The sequence below is a fragment of the Cutaneotrichosporon cavernicola genome (assembly GCF_030864355.1).
Source record: "Cutaneotrichosporon cavernicola HIS019 DNA, chromosome: 3".
NCBI classification, from domain to species: Eukaryota; Fungi; Basidiomycota; class Tremellomycetes; order Trichosporonales; family Trichosporonaceae; genus Cutaneotrichosporon; species Cutaneotrichosporon cavernicola.
Window position 1 is genome coordinate 854,333 of NC_083395.1, and position 16,919 is coordinate 871,251.

Below are 16,919 nucleotides of genomic sequence, written 5' to 3' on the forward strand. Positions count from 1 at the left end.
TTTGGCTTTAAACTATGTTTGTTGAAAGCAACTAGCATCGGGCCGCGCGGACCGATCATCCGAAGTGGACGATTCATGTCCAAAACGCACTTGCGACCAAAGTTGGTTGGTCAGTCTGCTTGGCGCGGGACAGCGTAGCCAAGTTACGGCAACCGAAACCACTCAAGGCATACGTCCCCTCGGACTTTTCGCTCAACTACACGCCCGATGCGCCCAAAGGAATCATCAACCTCACGGTACAGAGCGCGCTGGCTCGGTCGTCCTAACCAAGTATTGAAAGTCGTAGATATCAGTAGATCCTGTAGATTCGAATGAAACCTCTACATATCTCGATACGAGGCGTCACTGTCACCATACCGCTCACCCCTGGCACCTTGCGCCACAGTTACCATACCCTGCAAGGCAGTCAGTCAACTCTGCCCAGCTCCAGTTAACAGTTCCCCGTGCGGCTGTGCGGGGCCCGTCACGCTTCTCTTGGTGCCATCGTTCTCAGATCTCAGTCGTGGCACGATTCAACGGGGTGTGGAGCGAATCCAAGTCAAAGGTAATCCCAGAATGCTTGATCGGTTGCACATTATCGGGGATTGCCGATCGTTTAATCCAGGGCTTTACCTTGATCGCGTAAGACGATACACGATACATCAGCGACTAACCTCCAACACTTGCCACCACCTCACTTTCTCTAACTCTGCCCACTTTCACTTTCACTTACTGATACATACCTAATCCCAATGCCGCAGGAGACGACACCTCTCCTACCTCAAGCCAACGTCGCGCCACGTAGAGATCCCAAGCGCGCCCTCAACTATGTCCTATTACTCTTGTTGGGAGTAGGTCTCGGCGCCGGCGCTGTGATGGGATGGCAGCATCGGCCGGGGTTGAACGACAACGAACCCATGGTTCCACCAATCTACAAGCTCCCACCCGTGAGTAGTCTTCCCCACAAGACAAGCTGACTCCAGCCCACAGGCCTCCCCCGCAATCCGGCATACCTCATCGGGCCCAGCCGCGCCGCCGTCGCCAGCGAAGACAAGACGTGCTCCGAGATGGGCCTCGACATTCTGCACAAGCACAACGGCACGGCCGTCGACGCAGCCATCACCACGACCCTCTGCATTGGACTCCTGAACGCCTTCTCCTCCGGTATTGGTGGAGGCGGCTTTGCGCTCGTCTCCGTCCCGCCAAACTCTGAATTCGGTCAACCTGGAGTAACCTCGATCGACTTCCGCGAGACCTCTCCCGCAGCAAGCAGTGCCGAGATGTACTCCAAGCTTGGACGGACGGCATCGCAGGTCGGCGGGCTGGCCGTCGGCGTACCTGGCGAATTGCGGGGTCTTGAAGCGGCCCATAAGTTGTACGGCAAACTGCCGTGGCATGAGCTGGTCGAGCCAGTCGCTGAACTTGCGCGCAGTGGGTGGCAGGTGAGCCGCGAACTCGCCCGTCGCCTTCGTGTATTTGGCCGCTTTATCCTCAAGGATGAGGTGTGGGCGGCGGTGTATGCTCCCCGTGGTGAATTGCTCGTTGAAGGCGACTGGATCAGTCGCCCAACTTACGCGCGTACCCTTTCCGCCATTGCCAAGCAAGGTCCAAGCGCACTCTACTCGGGCCCGATCGCCGACGACATTGTTTCCACCGTACAGGCCGACGGCGGGATCCTCACACATGATGATTTGGCAGGATACAAATCGCACAGCTACCCAGCCATCAGCGGACCATTTAGGGGCCGTACCGTGTATACGGCCGACGCGCCTGCTTCGGGAGGCGTCATGCTCGGCATGTTACAGATCATGGACCCACTGCTAAAGGGTCTTTCCGGCGACGAATGTTTTGCCGAGGAACAGAGCCACCAATTGATCGAAGCGATGAAGTTTGCTTTCGGTGCCCGCTCCGAAATCTGTGACCCTCGATTCGCAACCAACCTCACACGTCTAGCAGAGTTCCGTACGCCCCAATGGGCCGCCACCCAACGCGCCAGAATCACAAACCATACCCATGAACCAGCTTATTACGGCCTCGAGACGGAACCTATCACCGATAGCGGGACGACCCACCTGTCGATCTTGGACCAGTGGGGCGGTGCCGCTAGTGTCACATCCACAATCAACCTCATTTGGGGGTCACATGTCATGTGTCCCGAGACGGGGATCATTCTCAATGACGAACAGGACGACTTTGCTGTTCCGGGATTGCCTGATGCTTTTGGACTTCCCCCAAGTCCTTACAATTACCCGGCGCCAGGTAAACGTCCTCTGTCATCGACCGCGCCTACCATCGTCCACGACCCAGAGGGTAAGGTGGTTGGCGTGTTTGGCGGGAGCGGGGGGAGCCGTATCTTCCCCGCTGTCGCTATGGTTCTCCTCAACCTCGCGTGTGGCGATAATGTCAGCGCGGCTGTCGAGAGACGCCGCCTGCACGACCAGATCCTTCCCCACATTACTACCCTCGAAGTCGGGCCTGATGGTGTCGATATGGACTGGCTCGCCGCGCTCACCAAGCGCGGACACAAGATCGGCCAGTTCGATATCAACGTCGGCGCGAGCGAGGTACAGGCCGTCATTGTTGACAAGAAGGGTGTTTGGGCGGCCAGCGATAGTAGGAAGAACGGCATTGCGGCCGGATACTAGCAAGCTACAGTAGCCAGACACTAGATTGAAGAATACACCAGCATGTATACTATATCTTGTACAACAAGCTCAGCTGCTCCAGTCTCTTCTCTTCCCTGGCTGGCTACTCTCCTATGTGCCATTCGCACTCACTCCTCACTCCTCGCCTACCGCGCACGCTCAAGAATCTCCAGGAGGTTACACGCGTCCCTGCGCACTGTCACGTTGGCCGAGTTGTCCGCCAGCTCGCGCAGCCGCGTCTTGAGCTCGTACGGCTGGAGTAGATCCACAACACCCTGGCGCGGACGCCATGAACGCGTGCCATCGCTCTTCTCGCTCTTCTCGATCAGGTGGCGCAACGCCCGAATTGCCGGCGTGCAGATCAGCGGATCACGCGCATTCAACGCATCACTCAGCGCCTCGACGAGCTCGTTGCGTTCCATGATCTGCCGCCGCAGGCGTTCATTGCCCAGCGCAACGCTTCCGAGACAGAACAACGCAGCGACGCGTACTTCCGTGTCATCGGCGCGTAGAATGTCGCCCATGAGTAAAAAGAACGCCTCGGTCCCCATCGACTCGACGGTGCGCGCCAGCTGGCTCCCCGTCTGCTTGTCCAGCATGTTCTGCAGGATACCCAGCGCCTGCACCCTCGCATTGAGGGGTGTCGGCGCGGACATTAGGCCGCGTAAGGCATCCCATCCCAGGGCAGTCATGATGTCGTCCTTGAGCTGCTGCGTCGCGTGGTAGCTCAGGTTCTTGAAGGCCCACAGAGCGTTCTCCACCAGCGGCTCATACGGCACAGTCGTGAGGCCCGCGAGGAGCTCCAGACCGCCGGGATCGGCGATTTTCTGCGTCAGCTGCTGCATCGAGACTAGCTCACAGATTTGAGTGGTGAAAAGTCTGTGATAAGGTTGCAGATCGTCGCAGTCGCCGCAACCTCGACCGTGAACTGGCGCTCACCAACCTCCTGCTCGGGGAGCATGTCGAAGCCGCCGTCGGCCGGGCCGTCGTCACCACCTGCCCTCCGACGCGCGACCTCGCGTTTGAGCGTCTCGATCACCTCCTCGCCGACACCCGAATCCACAAGTGACGTCCTCAAGATCGCGACAGTGCGTGAGAGAGCGCGTGCGAGCTGGCACGCCGCAGCGCGCACGCCATAACTCGGGTGCTGGAGGGCGCCACGGACAAGTGACAGCACTGACGTCGGCGAGTCCGCGATCGCGCTCCGCGTCGGCTCATATTGGAAGCACAGTGAAGCTAGAGCTAGCAGCGCACCTTCGCGCATGCGGCTCGCAGCGTCGTGCCCCAGCTCACCGCGCTCCTCATCCCCGTCGACCTCGACCAACATCGCGATCAGCTGCGTGTGGCAGTTCTCGTCGAACGCAATCTTCTGCAGCCGTTCGTCATCCGACGTCAGTGCCGCTAATGTTAGCTAAGGAGTACCAGTGACTCACCTAGGACGAAGCACAGCTTGACGCGTTCCTCGATCGCCTCCGTGCGCAACAGCTTAACGATGACGTTCAGGAGATCGTTATTCGTGCGGTTCAGACCCAGGCGATCGCGTACGTGGTGCCCCTTGTCCGCCTTCAGTATGTTGGTCAAGCTAGCGTCAGTCGAGGTCGAACGCGATAGCTCACCACCCAGCGACAGCGATCCGCACGCCCGGTGGCCCAGTCTCCAGAAGCTCGCACAGCACGGTGACTACCTCAGGCACGGTAATTCCGTCGTCAGCAGCGATGTCAAGACCAGTAGACCACTGGCGGACATACGTCGCGATGCGGGGCTGGCCCTTGACGAGGGCGCTGAGGAGATCAAGAGCCGCTTCCAAGAGCTTGGGGTTAGGCCACTGACCAGGACTGCGCCAGTCGACCATGGTATCGAGAAGGTGATCGACGAGGGACACGGGCACTTCCTCGCCGTCGGCGCCATGTAACTCAAGCGCTTCCCGATGAGAGGACCGTTGTGTGAGACGTGCAAGTAGCTGGTATATGGGAAGGAGGACGTTTGGCTCTGGCTGTGCATCGATTAGGGCAAGAAGTGCGACGCGGTTCTCTGGCTCGAATACGAGTCCGAGCGCCGTGTTCGCGTCCGCACGCCATGCCGCTGCACGCGCACTCCCACGCACGCGGGCTGGGTGGAGGACGTCATCGCCAACCAGCCCAGTCCCGACGACCTTTTGCTCCGCGCCAACCCCCCAGTTGTGGCCCCACAGCGTGTCTGCCGTTGCAGCCAGGATATTGCGCAGGGCTCGCAGAACGGGTGCGAGTATGCGCGCTGACCCCGGCTGTTCCGGTGCGATCTCGCGCACGAGCGCAAACAGGCGCTGCGGCACACCTTCAGCAAGAAGTGGGCGGAGGGTGAGTGCGCCAGCCGCTCCGAGCGCACCGAAGATGACCGCGGTTTCGCATACTATGCTCACGCACACGCTGTCGTCACCGGCGTTCTTGAGGAGTGTGAGGAGGCTGGCGTCAGCGCCGCCGGAGACACGCGCACTATTGGAGCAGCGCATCATCGCCTGCATGCTCGACCTTCTTCCAAGTGTTGCCAATCACCGAGTTTTTCAGGTCTTTGAGCGCACGGAGCCTATCAGCATCCGTAGAGGCTGTGGTTAAGGCCTGCAGCGTCGCCGAGGTGGTCATGGGTGTGGGGGTGGGCGTGGGAGTGATGGGAGAGTGTGATGGAGGTGTCTCGTGTGCACAGTGCTTGCTTGGTACCGACCAAGTGGTACCAAGTCGGCCGTCATTCTGCGGGGCCGCACGGAGACGTGAATCCGGGGTTAATTTGATCCCGCAGAGGCTTATGGAATGTGTATTAGGCCATGTCTAATGGGTCGGACGAATATGATTAGCAATTTCCCGTTTCACGTGACCTTTGGGTATTGTTCGGAAAGGGAATGATTTTTGAGGTTTCGGCTGTTGGTACAGTGGATTGTGAAGTATCGCCACCACCCAACAGACTTTCACATCCCATCTCACCTTCCTCATCCTCCTCCTCCTCCTCTACTTGTCTCGCATCCCTCCATCCTCACTCCTCTTGCATCTCGCCTCATCCCCTTCTCCTCATCTGCAATCCCACTCGGGGACTCTCTCCATCCTCCCACTCGTTCAAAAGGGTTCTGCGTAACACCAGGCCCCCCACGGCGTCTCCCCCGCCAAACCTCACACGACCCCCGACTTGTACTATACCCCTCCAGCCTCACCCACGACACTCTCGATTATGCTCCGTACCGTCAACGTCGGCGTCACACGGCGCCTCCAGGCCACGGCTGGGCCCAGGATAGCCCTCGCTCGTGGGTTCGCTTCGCCGTCCACACCCCGGTCAAAGCCGAGCGTCGCCGCCGTCGAGGCCCACGACTATGCCCCGCCCGCGTTCATGGCTACCCACCGCACCGACCCCGAGGCACACAAGTTCAACCCAATGCCATCTTACCCTCCCATGTTCCAATCCTCGCACATCGGCCTTCCTCCGCCCCTCCCCGCCACCGCCAGGGAAGACAACCAGCTCAACGCTGAGCTGTACCGCCCAACTGCGGCACTCGACACCGTATCCCTCCTCTCGATCTGCTCATCGCGACGAGAATTCGTGCCCCGCGCGTACCAGATCTTCACGGCGCTTCTGTCTGACGTCGAGAACGAGAAGGCCTTCTTGCCCAGGACACAGGTTTGGGCCAACGTCATCCACGGCGTCGCCCAGCTCTGCAAGCCGCCAACCACGATTGCGGGAGAAAAAGTCACCGACTTGTGGCAGTTCCGCACCAAGCAGCTCATCAAGCGCTGGGAGGAGATGAACGGCTCCCCGTCCGGAGAACCCTTCCTGGAAAAGGACGGTATCTTGGTCTACCGCGCGTGGTTTACGGCACTCGTCAAGTGAGTTATCTGTGGCGCAACGCTAACGGCAGGGTGAACGGAAAGCTCGACCCCATCATCCCATACATCGAGCACCCCGCAATCGGCCTCGACACGATGGTTGCCGGTATGTCCCGCGATGACGTTACCAAGGCCCTTGAGCAGCTCAAGGTGCACGGCGCTAAGCACTTGCTGGACTGGCTTGACCTGCAAGTCAAGGAGGTGCAGGGCTTGGAGCGCAAGAAGCGCGAAATCCGTGAGAGCGACGTTGTTCCCGAGGTCAGCCCTGTGCTGGAGAAGGTCAAGACCACGAAGCGCAGCCTCTCCTCCATGCCCAAGGAGCTGCGCGGCTCTACGTCAACACACCCCGGTGCCATGCAGGCCCGTTGGACCATTGACAACCTCCGCACCGCACTCGAGCCCATCAACCAGGAGATGACCGCGTACAACCGCCAGATGGCCCTCGAGAAGGCATCGTACGCGGCAGCTGAGGCCGATCTTCAACATGCTGCCGAGCAGCTCGCGAACATTGGGCAGCAGGGTGAAGACATGCGTCTTCAGCGCAACGTGCTTCAGGGCCACATGCACCGCTGGCACGTCGCCCTAACCGATCATCTTCTGGAGGACATCCGCGGGATGACCGAGCGCGTCTTGGCGAAAGGAGACGCTGACCCGAACCCACACAAGTGGTCGGCGCAGGTCGAAATGAGGGAAAGGGACCTCATGGTGTACCTCAACGTCCTCCCCGCTAAACGCCTTGCGCTCATCACTATTCTCGAGCTCATGCGCATGGTTGGATCTGGCGGTATCGTTGACGGTATGAAGTCGCTCCGTGGCATGGTTGCTGTGGGCCGCGCAGTCGAGATGGAGCATCGTGCGGATGTCATCCGTTCAGTCGCTGGCGCTGACTCGACGATCTGGGCCAAGACGCTCGATCCGAACAGCAACAAGCCGACGCGTTCCAACATTGACAAGCTGTGGTCCAAGATTGGTAACGAGGTGGACGCCGAGCAGCTCTTTGAGCCTGGCGAGAACGCCACACCCCAGGAGGCCCTCCGATCGGTCTGGACACCTCCATGGTCGCAGATGGTGTGCATGGGCGTCGGCTCGTACCTCATCAAGAGCCTGATCAAGGTCAGCACTGTAACGCGACATGCCGTCGACCCAGAGACCAAGATCAAGCACTCGGAGACACAGCCAGCATTCTCGCACGGCTACGAGTACGTGCGCGGCAAGAAGCTGGGCGTTATCAAGGTCAACCCGGCAATTGCTACGCGCCTCGGCCAAGACAGTGTTCGCCAGGTGATCCACCCCAAGCACCTTCCAATGCTTGTCGAGCCCCGCAAGTGGACCCACTGGGACGAAGGCATGTACCTCAGCACCAACGTTGAGATTATGCGTTTCAAGGACTCGATCGAGCAGAAGAATCACATTGCCAAGGCCAGCAGGGAAGGCCACCTTGAGGCCGTGTTCCATGGACTCGAGGTCCTGTCGGGGACGCCCTGGCGCATCAACCGCAAAGTGTTTGACACGGTGCTTGAGGCGTGGAACAGTGGTGACGGCATCGCCGATATCCCCGCGGCACCCGACAAGTGCGACTACACCATGCCTGAGAAGCCCGCGAACGCTTCAACGGACCCCGGCGCGCGTGCGGCATACCATGAGCGTATGAAGGCCGTCATGCTGCAGCAAAAGAAGGACCACGGCGAGCGCTGCAAGTTCAACTACAACCTCGAGATTGCCCGTGCGTATCTCAACGACGTGTTCTACATCCCCCACAACATGGACTTCCGCGGCCGTGCATACCCTATCCCGCCACACTTGTCTCCTGTCGGTGACGACCTGTGTCGTGGCCTCCTCACCTTCGGTACCAGCAAGCCGCTCGGCAAGACTGGTCTCAAGTGGCTGCAGATCCAGCTGGCCAACGTCTACGGCTTTGACAAAGCGAGCTTTGAGGAGCGTGCGCAGTTTGCACGTGACCATGAAGCCGACATCTTTGATTCGGCGGATAACCCGCTGAACGGCAAGCGCTGGTGGCTCGAGGCTGAGGACCCTTGGCAGTGCCTCGCAACGTGCTTCGACCTCGCCGCGGCCCTCCGCTCGACTAACCCGGAAGCCTACGAATCATCTATTCCCATTCACCAGGACGGCACCTGTAACGGTATGCAGCACTACGCTGCCCTCGGCGGTGACGTGCGTGGAGCCAAGGCTGTCAACCTCGAGCGTGGTGACCGCCCGGCCGACATTTACACCGGTGTTGCCGATCTTGTGAACGCAGCGATCGAGGAAGACCGCAAGGCTGGCCTGCCCATGGCGCTCCTGATCGAGGGCGAACTTGGTCGCAAGGTCGTCAAGCAGACAGTCATGACAACCGTGTACGGTGTGACCTTCATCGGAGCTCGCGAGCAGATCGCGCGCCAGCTTGTCGCCCGTGGCGGCATCCATGCCGAGGACATCTACCCTGTCTCGGCTTACGTCGCTCGCAAGGTCCTCGCATCGATCGGTGACCTGTTCTCTGGAGCTCGTGCGATCCAGGACTGGCTCACGCTCTGTGCGCGTCTTATCGCCCGTTCGATCCCCGAATCGCGCCTGATCCAGGCAACCGACACCACCGAGGTGCCCGTAAGGGGGGCCCGCAAGAAGGACGGCGAAACGGGCACAAGGGGGCGCAGGGAACAGACCAAGGCCAAGAACCTGGCAAAGGAACTGATGACTGCTGTTGCATGGACGACTCCGCTCGGCCTCCCTGTTGTCCAGCCGTACCGCAAGGGCGCCAAGAAGCAGGTCATGACTTCGCTGCAGACGGTGTATATCACGGACCCTCACCAGATGACCGAGGTCGCCCCTATGAAGCAGGCGACGGCGTTCCCCCCGAACTACATCCATTCGCTGGACGCGACGCATATGCTCCTTACAGCGGCAGCTTGTAACATGGAGGGTGTCACGTTTGCGTCGGTGCACGACTCGTACTGGACGCACGCATCCACGGTCGAGCAGATGAGTGACAAGATTCGCGACCAGTTTATCCACCTTCACTCGAACGACCTCATTGGAATGCTCCGCAACGATTTCCTGGAGGCGTACGGCAACCACGCCATCCCCGTGAGCAACGCACGTCTGATCGAGTCGGCCAAGGAGCGCAGCAGCGAACGCGTGGCAGCTGGTGGTCTCTCCGGCCGAGCTGCACCGGCCGTGTATGGCGCCCAGCCCAAGGTCGCAATGGCGGCTGGCGACGTGGCTGCCGAAGTGGCCGACGCGTACAAGGAGACGGAGGAGGACGACGGCGCCGAGCCCGAGGCGGACGACGACATTGGGACCAAGGACGACTCGGCGGCGATGCTTAGCCCATCCGAACTGGCCGAGTTCGCGCCATACTCGAACAACGACGAGGTCGTGGTCAACGGTGTCAGGTTTGTCAAGCTCAGCGCACTCCTGCCCCCGACCCCGCCCCGCGGCCAGTTCGACGTCGAGCGCATCCGCGAATCGGCGTACTTCTTCTCGTAAGCGCTACCCACCACGAGTGCAGTGAGCGATCGATCGCCACGCAGCGCCCTGCCACGACCCCCGTCGCATGCGCACCCTAGAGTTTCGCGATCGAACTGGACAACCAATCTGCCGGTTGTGCCAGAGCCACTCCAGGTATCTAGAACACCACTCCGCCTCGCGCGGTAGGATTTGTACGCATTGTCTGTAAGCATTTATCTGCATGCATAACCATTCTTCCGGAGATCGGGAGGGGAGAGTTTGCGAGTGCCTCAAGCGAGTCAGAGATTTTTGTTGCTGTATGCCACTCGTGCGTGTGTGTCAAGCTCTCTGGCCTCACTGAGGTACCAGATCCATTGGCGCGGGTCAGATTGACAGAGATAGTCGCTGGCCGGCCCCCTTGATCCCAATCCCAGTGGCAGAACCAAACCTACCAAAGCAGACATAAGATGTCGACTGGGTAGATTAGTTTTGGGCCTCCAAATTCAACAATTCAACCCTTGGCGCCGCCTCAAAAACAAAAACAGATCGAAACTGAGTCCTTTGTTTCTTTTACGCAATTCCGCGCTTCCTGCGCGATTTTCTTGCGCTATATTCTTTCAACTCAGGTCCATTGTTATTGGGGATGACAGTACGTCATAGAGAGATATCGCTTCGATCCCGTTGTGAGTCCAGCCCTTCGAGCTCTCCGGTAGCCGTGCACAACCGTCTGGTCGTACGGAAATGTATCTCCCGTCTGAAGAATAGAAAGCCGCAAGACTGGCGGGTGTGGGGTGTGGGCGAGTTGTACCCTTGTTTGGAGCGAGCTAAAGTCAAGTACTAGGTACAACACGGCGCGATCGGGGCTGATGACGTCGCTTGCTGTTGCTCCATGCAAGCATGATGCATGAGCACGCTGTGAATGCACAGCCTGACGTCGATGCTGAACAATGCAAGTCGCCGATTGGGGGCCGCGTGCTGGCATGCGGGATTGTGGTGCGGATTTCAGGTCCAATTATCTCAGATCAACAGAAGAGCGTGTGGTGAAGGCCCTGCGTCGTTGAGTGCTGCGGCGCCCGTGACGGGGCCTGCGGGCGCCGCAGCATATGTCGCCGAAGCGAGTGAGGTGTTGAGGGCTCGGAGAACCATTTGGTCTCCGTCTTTACTTTTACTTTACTTGTCGGTTCGCTCGCGTTCCTCTCGGGCTTGTCGGTTGGATGAGAGATCTAAAAGTTGCGTCATTTGATTCCGCTGGACCCCTGAATGTGACTCGTTTGGACCAAAGCATGCCATGTACATGGGGGTGATGACAGGGAGATTCAGGGATCGAGTGTTGGGGATTGCACCATAATCTGCCCTATGCCCTGGGGGAGGGAAGGGTTAACCGCCTGTCGTTTTCAACTGGATCTGCTCAGGTTCCGCACCTGGTGCTATTCTTCGATGAACGTGTGGACCTCGTTTGAAACCCCTTTTGCACTGCATTTTAGTACGGTTGCTATCGCTTGCCTTTTCCCCTTGCCCCTCTCAACCTTCCCCATCCTCCCCATCCTCCCACTCCGCCCACCCTCGATTCACACCCATTCATTCACACCACCTGGCCTCTTCTGCATCCTTCATCATCCCATTTACTACTTCTTCTTCGTCTTGATCAAGACACCCTTCTCTTCCTTGTACACATCAAAGAGAAACCAACTCCCATAGCTACTGCCAGTCGGCCACAAATCCGTTGGGCAACCCCCACCCTCCCTCACCCATGTCCTCTCCTGTCTACCTCGCCTCGCCCGAAGCGCAGCAGCTAATCCGCAAGCACGCCGCTGCCAGCAACCTTCCTTCCCCCCCTCTTTCCGTCTCTGACGACGGCCACCTTCTCGACTTTGACGCTTCCGACTTGTCGTTTGACGTTGGTGCCACCCCCGAGTCGACTGCACTCGTGTCTCCCAAGTCGTCGACCATCTCCCCCGTCCACGCGGTCGGGCCTTCCTTTACCTTTGAGCCACTCGCTCCCTGTGTCCCTCAGATCTCCCCGATCTCGTCAACACCCACTCAGGGCACTGGTTCAACCGCCGAAGCCTTAAGCCAGCACCACCTCGAGCGCTACCTTCACTACAAGGCACTCGCCGCTCAGGCCACCGCCGACGCCAACCTCGCCTCACTCCAGCTCATCAACATCAACGCTGGTGTTATGACTGTCCCGGACATGAACAACAACGACATGATGAAGCAGAACATGCTCGCGCTCCAGGCTCAGTCGGGTCAGCCCACTTATGCCGACGGCAACGTCGGCCAGCAGCAACAGCATAGCTTTTGGAACACGACCCTTCAGATCCAGCAGCGCGCACACCAGCAGGCAATCAACGCTCACGCTGCTGCCAATGCCCACCTCCAGGCTCATGCCAACGCCAATGCCAACGCTGCGCAGCACAACCTGTCGATGGGCACCTACTATATGACGCCCACCCACCTCCAACAGCCGCTGAGCGCCGGTGCCATGGCACAGCCCATGGCACAGCCTCCGTCCCTCTGGTCCCGCGAGTCGGTATCCACCTCCGTCTCTGGTGGCTCGCCTCCTTATCTCTCCACTCCGATCTACCCCTCCAACGGCCTTGCTCTCCCCACCATCACTGGCGACGACGACATGGAGGAGGACGAGCTCGTTTCCGACGGCAAGATGTCCTCGTCTACCTCGGTCACTAACCTCCACGGCGGCGGCCGCGGGTACGTTCCGGGCAAGACGCCGGACGACCCGCGCAAGCGCCACAAGTGCAACGTCTGCGGCCGCGGCTTTGCCCGTGCATTCAACCTCAAGTCGCACATGCACACGCACGACCCCGGTCGCCCGAAGCCTCACCAGTGCCCGCACTCGATGTGCAAGCGTTCGTTCTCGCGTCTCCATGACCTCGAGCGACACCGCCAGGGTATCCACTCCGACGGCCCCCTCGTCGACGCCAAGCGCCAGGGCGTTTCGCCGTCGGTAGTCCGCGCGCAGAGCCGCATGCGCTCGCGCGCCGAGTCGGGCGGCCTCATCTGAGGCTCGCCTGTGCTCTGGGATGTCGGCAGCTCTTAATTGCAGCCGGTCGCCATCCCTCCCACCCACTCGTTGAAATTGGCAAGCTACACGCTGTCCACCACCTCTCTCTTATCCTCTCCTGGCTCTACCTATTGAGTCATACCGAGTCCCCCATCGTCTTCTCTCCCACTGTCCAAATTGCAGCGCCGCCGCATCAGCGGCAGAGAAACGAGGACCTTCGCTACGCGAAGGCATGGACCAAGGGTATGACGGCTCGAAAGCCAGCAAACTCCAACTCTTCCTCACCACCATCACCCTGAACACTCCCTCCCTTTCACAGACTTGCAGTTTTTACTTCTGTCTAGACTCCGTTCATCGCATCCGCCATCCGCTCTCCACCCTGCCTACCCTACCTCCGACCACAGAATTCAAGACCGCCTCAACCATCCCGCGAACCGCTACTACCTGCCTTGCAGGCGTGGCGTCTAGCCTAGTGATAGGTTCCTGCGCCGTCTCGAGCTGTGCTTCCGTTCCGTAGCCTGTTCCGTTGCTGTGTAGACATGTACGATAGAACCCTATGAAAATCTTGAAAATCAAAGGTGTGCGTTGGCGGGGACTGCATGCATCGGTGATGGGTGACGCACCGTTGCTGATGCTGTCTGTACGCTGACCAAGCTGCCACGCTGCCAAGCTGCCAAGCTGCCAAGCTGCCGAGCTGCCAAGCTGCCGAGCATGTCGAGCAATGTAGATTGGCACCGCTGAGCAAAGCTGAGCATGTGGCAGTGCAATGTGGCCTTGATTCACAGCTGGGCATGCAGATCTACAGATCAAGATGGACGTGCGTGTGCCGCTGTTTCAATTTTGGTGCCATTCCTGATGGCAACCGCAGCAACGCCCCGTTGCTGCGAGCCAGCCCTGTAAGCGGCCGGCAGTGCGCAAGTGTGGAAACCAGATGAGTTGCGCCTCCATATTGTCAGAGCATTAGCCGGCGGCTGCCGGCCACGGCCAAGTACGGCATCCAAGTGCGACCTGCGGCTGGCTGAAGTGCCACTGTCACTCGGGTATGATCGGACCCACCCCCCCTCAACCTTAACCCCTCCTGCTCAGATTCCAAACTCACCACGTGGTATATTCCCGAGGTTTTGGCGGACCCGGACCCGGAGGCGGATGTTGACAGAGCTCATGTCCTAAGCGGGTCTCGTCATGCTGGTCAGCAGGCCCCAGTCACCCAAAAAGCTAACTGGCAGGAATACAACAAGCCTTGCCACCAGATCGTGGGCTATCTCGGCGTCTTCAAAGACCGCACTCAAGACTCAAGACTCACGCATAAAGACAACGACGGGCTTCTTTCAACTCGCCTTTAATCTCTGACTTGAGACTTGCTAGAGGCGAGGATGTGGATGTGGATGTGAAAGTGGACGGGGACGTGCGGAAGTACGGCTCGGTGTCGGTGATCGGACACCGGGCCGCTAAGTCCGGGCGGGGTTGTAGATCACTGGACATGCATACTAATATTGTTTTTTGATTTTGTCAAGCTGGATAAGGCGACTGGGACGCCCGCTACGATCTATACCATCTATATCGCAGACTAGAGTAGAGAACGACGACAGCGTAAGATATTGCGCTGATAAGCAACACGACAACACAAAAACAAAACGTCGCAGACGCAGGGAAATAAACCCCTCTCCAGATCGCAAGCTCGCAAGATGGACTCGAATGCAGACTCGCTCGCCAACTCGCCCGATGCTGGGCCATCACGCACCCTCGTGTGCGAGTGTGGGCGGCGGTTTACGCGTATCGAGAACCTGCGCCGACACCAGCGTAACCGTGAGTAACAGACTCTGTGCCAACCCTCTCCCCCAACCCTCTCCCCCAACCCTCTCCCCCAACCCTCTCCCCCAACCCAACCCCCTAACCCCAGATGAAGAGAGCAAGCTCTCGTGCCCAACATGCGGGCGCACCTTCCGCCGTCCCGATGTATTGAAACGTCACATGCGTACCCATCGGGGAGGGAGCGAATCATCCCATCTCTCCCGATCCCGAAGTCGAGGAGCTAGCGCAGGTCCCTCATCACGCAGCCCGCCCTGTCCTGGCCCGCCCCAGTTATCACTTCTAATGGGCAGTCAACCCAACGACGTAGCCCTACCACCAGTAGGCGGACCACTGAGTGCGCCCCCAACCGTACCGCCAAACTTTGGGGTCCTGCAACCAGGCGTTGCCTTGGAGGCGGTCATGCATGCGTCAGCACACGAAAGGGGCCGACCATGGCCCTCAACTCTCCCATATATCCCTTATCGACCATTACTGGAGCCCACGAGCCCGCTCGACCTGTGGCTCCCAGAGTTCCGTTCACTCGCCGAAGACGAAGATGAAGACGAGAGTGAGGAAGAGGACGCAGAGGACGAGGGATCGGAAATGGGTGTTTGGGATGGAGCTGTTGCCCGCGCTTCGATTCAAGGATACGCTTATCCCCCCCTCGCACCACGGTTAGCGGGAGACGCAGTACAGACCGAGGGGGAGTGGCATATCACTTCTGACGGGGCAGCGTGGCTCACAGAAGAGGTGTATCTCCGCACCAAGGCTTGGTGTGTTTCTGAGCGCACTATTCGGTGGCCCGACCTGTCCACAGCCAACTACTTGATAAACAGTGAGTGGCGGCGGCAACAGAACGGGAGACAGAAATAGAGCTTGGGGGTTATTAAAGCGTATGGAACTGACGGCAGCCCACTTTGAACGCGTCGAGCCCCAATTACCCATCATCCACCTCCCGTGAGTCCTCCCAGCTCCAGCTCCAGCTAACAAAAGCACGTTTGAAGCATCCCACGCCCCACCGGCTCTCATCACGGCGCTCCTCGCCTCGGGAGCTCACGCCACACCCCACATCCGCGCCCGCACATTCTCCTGCCAAGTGGCCGAAACATTGCGCGTCCTCGAACCCTCCGTGAGTTCGGTCCACCCATGTCACTCTGACTCCAGGATTTAGACAGCCTCCACGTCCTCCTACTAGCTTACCTCGCCGCCTCATCATGTGGTAACCCACGCGCACACCTAATCCTCGCCTCATTGGGATCACACGTACGCACTCTCCGCCTCCTCGGTCCTCGCCAGACCGAAAGTGATTTTGCGACGTGGGTGCGGCACGAGCGGGCGACGCGTCTGGGCTTGGCGGTCCTCCTCTTCGACACCACTCTTGGGCTATCAGACGTAGCGTCTGCCCCAATCCCAGATCAAGAGCGATGGCTCCTCACCTCGGATGCTTGGGTGGCGCGCGAACAGACCTCTGTGGGAGCTGCGTGAGTCTTTTTTCATAAATTAGCAGAGATCTGGCTGATAATAGATTGGCGACATTGCCACGATATCCCGCTACGGTGGGCGAGTTCGGCGCGAGTGTACTTTACACCACAATACATTACGGTATTCGGGCCTATCGGGCCGAAGAACGGGTATTTGGACACACGCAGGAAGTACTTGGTCTTGCGCTTCCGGCCCGGGTACATGCGCTCGAGACATTATTAGAAGCAGCGGGACACGCGTACGGCCAAAGCGTGGGATATCATCTCGGATACGTCCTCCTCCGCGCCCCAAGAGTTGAGGGTGCGTCATTCTCCGACTGAGCTGATGCTGATGCTAGACCTCGAGTCAAAATCCACCACCGATCCTCTTCCCATCGTCCACGCCGCCCACCTCCTCATATCCGCCGGCTGGCCGTTACCTAAAGACAACATCGTATTCTCAGGAGCAGGGTATCACGCCCTTCTGATCCTACGTGCTTGGGCTTCACAACCTGGTCCACGCGACGAAGACGCCCTCGTCGCCGAACTCATGGCGCCCAGAGCAACTGCGGCGCCACATGTTGGACCACATGGTATCCTTCCTGTCGAACAGGCGGTTACGCCAGCGCATGTGCTTAAATTGGGCTTACAGTGGATGGTAAACTCGGGGGCGTCGGGGTACGCCAACCGCCTGGCGCGGTTGCTTGATCGAGAGGAGGGATAGTAAAGC

General features: G+C 59.2%; 5 protein-coding genes across 5 annotated transcripts; 4 read left to right on the forward strand and 1 right to left on the reverse strand.

Annotated features, from left to right (window-relative positions):
- Window positions 1-731: 731 nt before the first annotated feature.
- CcaverHIS019_0303270 (uncharacterized protein) lies at window positions 732-2,624 on the forward strand (the record flags this gene model as incomplete). Its single annotated transcript, XM_060598760.1, has 2 exons — window positions 732-926; window positions 963-2,624. 2 exons carry the CDS (start codon window positions 732-734, stop codon window positions 2,622-2,624), a joined length of 1,857 nt encoding a protein of 618 aa, XP_060455522.1.
- A 146-nt stretch (window positions 2,625-2,770) lies between these two features.
- On the reverse strand, window positions 2,771-5,242 carry CcaverHIS019_0303280 (uncharacterized protein; the record flags this gene model as incomplete). The annotated part of the gene is made up of 5 exons (XM_060598761.1): window positions 2,771-3,451; window positions 3,484-4,025; window positions 4,058-4,206; window positions 4,241-5,065; window positions 5,097-5,242. 5 exons carry the CDS (start codon window positions 5,240-5,242, stop codon window positions 2,771-2,773), a joined length of 2,343 nt encoding a protein of 780 aa, XP_060455523.1.
- Window positions 5,243-5,819: 577 nt separating this feature from the next.
- Window positions 5,820-9,952, forward strand: RPO41 (uncharacterized protein; the record flags this gene model as incomplete). Its single annotated transcript, XM_060598762.1, has 2 exons — window positions 5,820-6,469; window positions 6,502-9,952. 2 exons carry the CDS (start codon window positions 5,820-5,822, stop codon window positions 9,950-9,952), a joined length of 4,101 nt encoding a protein of 1,366 aa, XP_060455524.1.
- A 1,711-nt stretch (window positions 9,953-11,663) lies between these two features.
- Window positions 11,664-12,938, forward strand: CcaverHIS019_0303300 (uncharacterized protein; the record flags this gene model as incomplete). Its single annotated transcript, XM_060598763.1, has 1 exon — window positions 11,664-12,938. One exon carries the CDS (start codon window positions 11,664-11,666, stop codon window positions 12,936-12,938), a length of 1,275 nt encoding a protein of 424 aa, XP_060455525.1.
- A 1,685-nt stretch (window positions 12,939-14,623) lies between these two features.
- CcaverHIS019_0303310 (uncharacterized protein) lies at window positions 14,624-16,913 on the forward strand (the record flags this gene model as incomplete). The annotated part of the gene is made up of 8 exons (XM_060598764.1): window positions 14,624-14,744; window positions 14,839-14,886; window positions 15,463-15,564; window positions 15,641-15,686; window positions 15,723-15,858; window positions 15,894-16,210; window positions 16,255-16,511; window positions 16,549-16,913. 8 exons carry the CDS (start codon window positions 14,624-14,626, stop codon window positions 16,911-16,913), a joined length of 1,392 nt encoding a protein of 463 aa, XP_060455526.1.
- Window positions 16,914-16,919: the final 6 nt, after the last annotated feature.